At 53.9% G+C, this 3136-nt stretch overlaps 1 protein-coding gene across 1 annotated transcript in view; it reads right to left on the bottom strand.

Moving 5' to 3' along the window:
- Positions 1–220: 220 nt before the first annotated feature.
- LOC308165678 (acetylcholine receptor subunit alpha-like) overlaps positions 221–3136 on the bottom strand; it is a gene marked incomplete at both ends in the record, with an annotated part of 25466 nt that continues 22550 nt past the window's right edge. Inside the window, 3 exons of the mRNA XM_080539829.1 lie at positions 221–349; positions 832–956; positions 2233–2347. Of these exons, the coding sequence (XP_080395955.1) occupies positions 221–349; positions 832–956; positions 2233–2347 (369 nt within the window). The remainder of the gene's footprint in view (positions 350–831; positions 957–2232; positions 2348–3136) is intronic.

Genomic DNA, 3136 nt, shown 5'->3' with positions numbered 1-3136 from the left:
CTGATGCTGACCAATAATCACTCCACCACGCTGAGACGACAGGTCTTAGATACGCTCCACCGCTAGCCCACAATGCACTGCTCCTCTCTCTCTGTTTCCTCGAGTCTCATTGGTTCACAGGATAATAGTCCCAACCAATCGCGTGCGTCCCTCCGTGAGGAACGGTGTTTACAGATGAACAAACTAATCACATTGGGGCCTACGGAGCCTCCAGGAGGTCCTAGAGCATGCTCAGCTCGATGAGGCGTCCGGCGAACACTCCGAGGGTTCCGATGATGCACACCGCCATGAACACACACAGCAGGATGTGATCCATCACCATGGCGACGAACTTCCACTCCTCAGCCGCCTGGGGGGGGGGGGGTAGTAGAGAGAGGAAGGGGGGGGGGGGGGTTATTGAGAGAGAAAGGGGGGGTAGTTGAGAGAGTTGGGGGGGTAGTTGAGAGAGGGTGGGAAGGAAAAGAGAGAAAGTGAGGAAGAGGGAGAGAAAAAGAATGAATTCTGACTGAAATGTCTTTGAAATAAAAACAAACTGACATTGAGACTAGACTCCCTTCCTCCCCCTCCCCCCCCCCCCCCCAGTCTTACATTGTTGGACTCCTCATCACTCTTCATGGTCTCAGCGATGTACTTCCCTCCCATCTTTCCCTACTTACCTCCCACCCTCCCTCCCTCCCTCTCTCCCCCTCCCTCTCTTCCTCCCTCCCTCCCCCCCCCCCTCTCTTACATTGTTGGACTCCTCATCACTCTTCATGGTCTCAGCGATGTACTTCACCCCCTCCCATCCTCCCACCCTCCCTCCCTCCCTCCCTCCCTCCCCCCCAGTCTTACATTGTTGGACTCCTCGTCACTCTTCATGGTCTCAGCGATGTACTTCACCCCCTCTATGGCGCTGCGCACGTCTGGGTTCTTAGTGATGGGAGACTGGAAGAACACAGAGGAGGGCACCGGCTTACCTGGAGGGAGGGAGGGAGGGGGGGGGGGGGGGGGGAGGGGGGGGGGGAGGAGGGAGGGGGGGGGGGAGGGAGGGAAGGAGGGAGGGGGGGGGAAACAATGTCAACATTGTTGAAGGAACAATGAATGGAGCCATGTACAGAGAGATTCTTGAGATGAACCTGCTGCCATCCACCCGGATGCTGAGGATGAGACGTGGGTGGACCTTCCAGCAGGACAACGATCCAAAGCAGACAGCAAAGGAAACTCGCAATTGGTTTCAGAGAAAGAAAATCAACTTGTTGGAATGGCCCAGTCAATCACTTGACTTAAACCCAATTGAGCATTTGTGGAAGCATCTGAAGATCCCGATTCACAAGAGGGCCCCCCGCAATCTTCAAGATTTAAAGAAAATCACAACCAAAATATTGATGTGTTCAATACTTATTTCCCCCACTGTAGGTAGATGTATGTATGTATGTATGTATGTATGTATGTATGTATGTATGTATGTATGTATGTATGGATGGATGCATGGATGGAAGGATGGATGGATGGATGGATGGAAGGATGGATGGATGGAGGGAGGGAGGGAGGGAGGGATGGAGGGAGGGATGGATGGAGGGAGGGAGGGATGGAGGGAGGGAGGGATGGAAGGATGGATGCATGGATGGATGGATGGATGAATGGATGGATGGATGGATGGAGATATAAATAAACATATTGATAGATAAATAAGCAGTACAGTACCAGATATATCAGAGATGTCAAAGACAGGCAAACAGTCAGACAGACAGACAGGCAGGCAGACAGACAGACAGGCAGACAGACAGACAGGAAGTACCAGATATGTCAGAGATGTCAAAGTCGGCAGGCAGACAGACAGACAGACAGACAGACAGGCAGACAGACAGACATACAGGTCAGACAGACAGGCAGACAGACAGACAGTAGTACCAGAGATGTCAGAGATGTCAAAGACAGGCAGACAGACAGGCAGACAGACAGACAGGCAGACAGGCAGACAGACAGGCAGACAGACAGACAGGAAGTACCAGATATGTCAGAGATGTCAAAGTCGGCAGGCAGACAGACAGACAGACAGACAGACAGGCAGACAGGCAGACAGACAATAGTACCAGAGATGTCAGAGATGTCGTAGTCTGCAGGCAGACAGGCAGACAGACAGGCAGACAGACAGACAGACAGGCAGACAGACAATAGTACCAGAGATGTCAGAGATGTCGTAGTCTGCAGACAGACAGACAGACAGACAGACAGGCAGACAGACAATAGTACCAGAGATGTCAGAGATGTCGTAGTCTGCAGGCAGCACCATCTTCTCCTGCCTCTCCAGAGACGGACGCTTCATGGTGCTGAAGAACATCAGGTTAGGAATGGTGTCTATGAACACCTGGGAGAGGAGGAGAGGAGAGAGGGATGATGAGGAGAGAGGGATGAGGAGGAGGAGAGGAGAGGAGAGAGGGATGAGGAGGAGAGGAGAGAGGGATGAGGAGGAGAGGAGAGAGGGAGGGTGTCTATGAACACCTGGGAGAGGAGGAGAGGAGAGAGGGATGAGGAGGAGAGGAGAGAGGGATGAGGAGGAGAGGAGAGAGGGAGGGTGTCTATGAACACCTGGGAGAGGAGGAGAGGAGAGAGGGATGAGGAGGAGAGGAGAGAGGGATGAGGAGGAGGAGAGGAGAGAGGGAGGGTGTCTATGAACACCTGGGAGAGGAGGAGAGGAGAGAGGGATGAGGAGGAGGAGAGGAGAGAGGGAGGGTGTCTATGAACACCTGGGAGAGGAGGAGAGGAGAGAGGGATGAGGAGGAGGAGAGGAGAGAGGGAGGGTGTCTATGAACACCTGGGAGAGGAGGAGAGGAGAGAGGGATGAGGAGGAGAGGAGAGAGGGATGAACACCTGGGAGAGGAGGAGAGGAGAGAGGGATGGTGTGAGTAAAGGAGAGGAGAGGAGAGGAGAGGAGAGGAGAGGAGAGGAGAGGAGAGGAAAGGAGAGGAGAGGAGGGGAGAGGAGAGGAGAGGAGGGGAGAGGAGAGGAGAGGAGGAGAGGAGAGGAGAGGAGAGGAGAGAGGGAAGGTGTCAGCAAAGGAGGAGAGGGGGATGGTGTGAGTAAAGGAGAGGAGAGAGGAGAGGAGAAGAGAGGAGAGGAGAGGAGAGGAGAGGAGAGGAGAGAGGGAAGGTGTCAG

The sequence above is a fragment of the Nansenia antarctica genome (genome assembly GCF_963989245.1).
Source record: "Nansenia antarctica genome assembly, chromosome: 9".
Classification (NCBI taxonomy): Eukaryota; Metazoa; Chordata; class Actinopteri; order Argentiniformes; family Microstomatidae; genus Nansenia; species Nansenia antarctica.
This window is presented reverse-complemented; position numbering and strand designations above follow the sequence as displayed.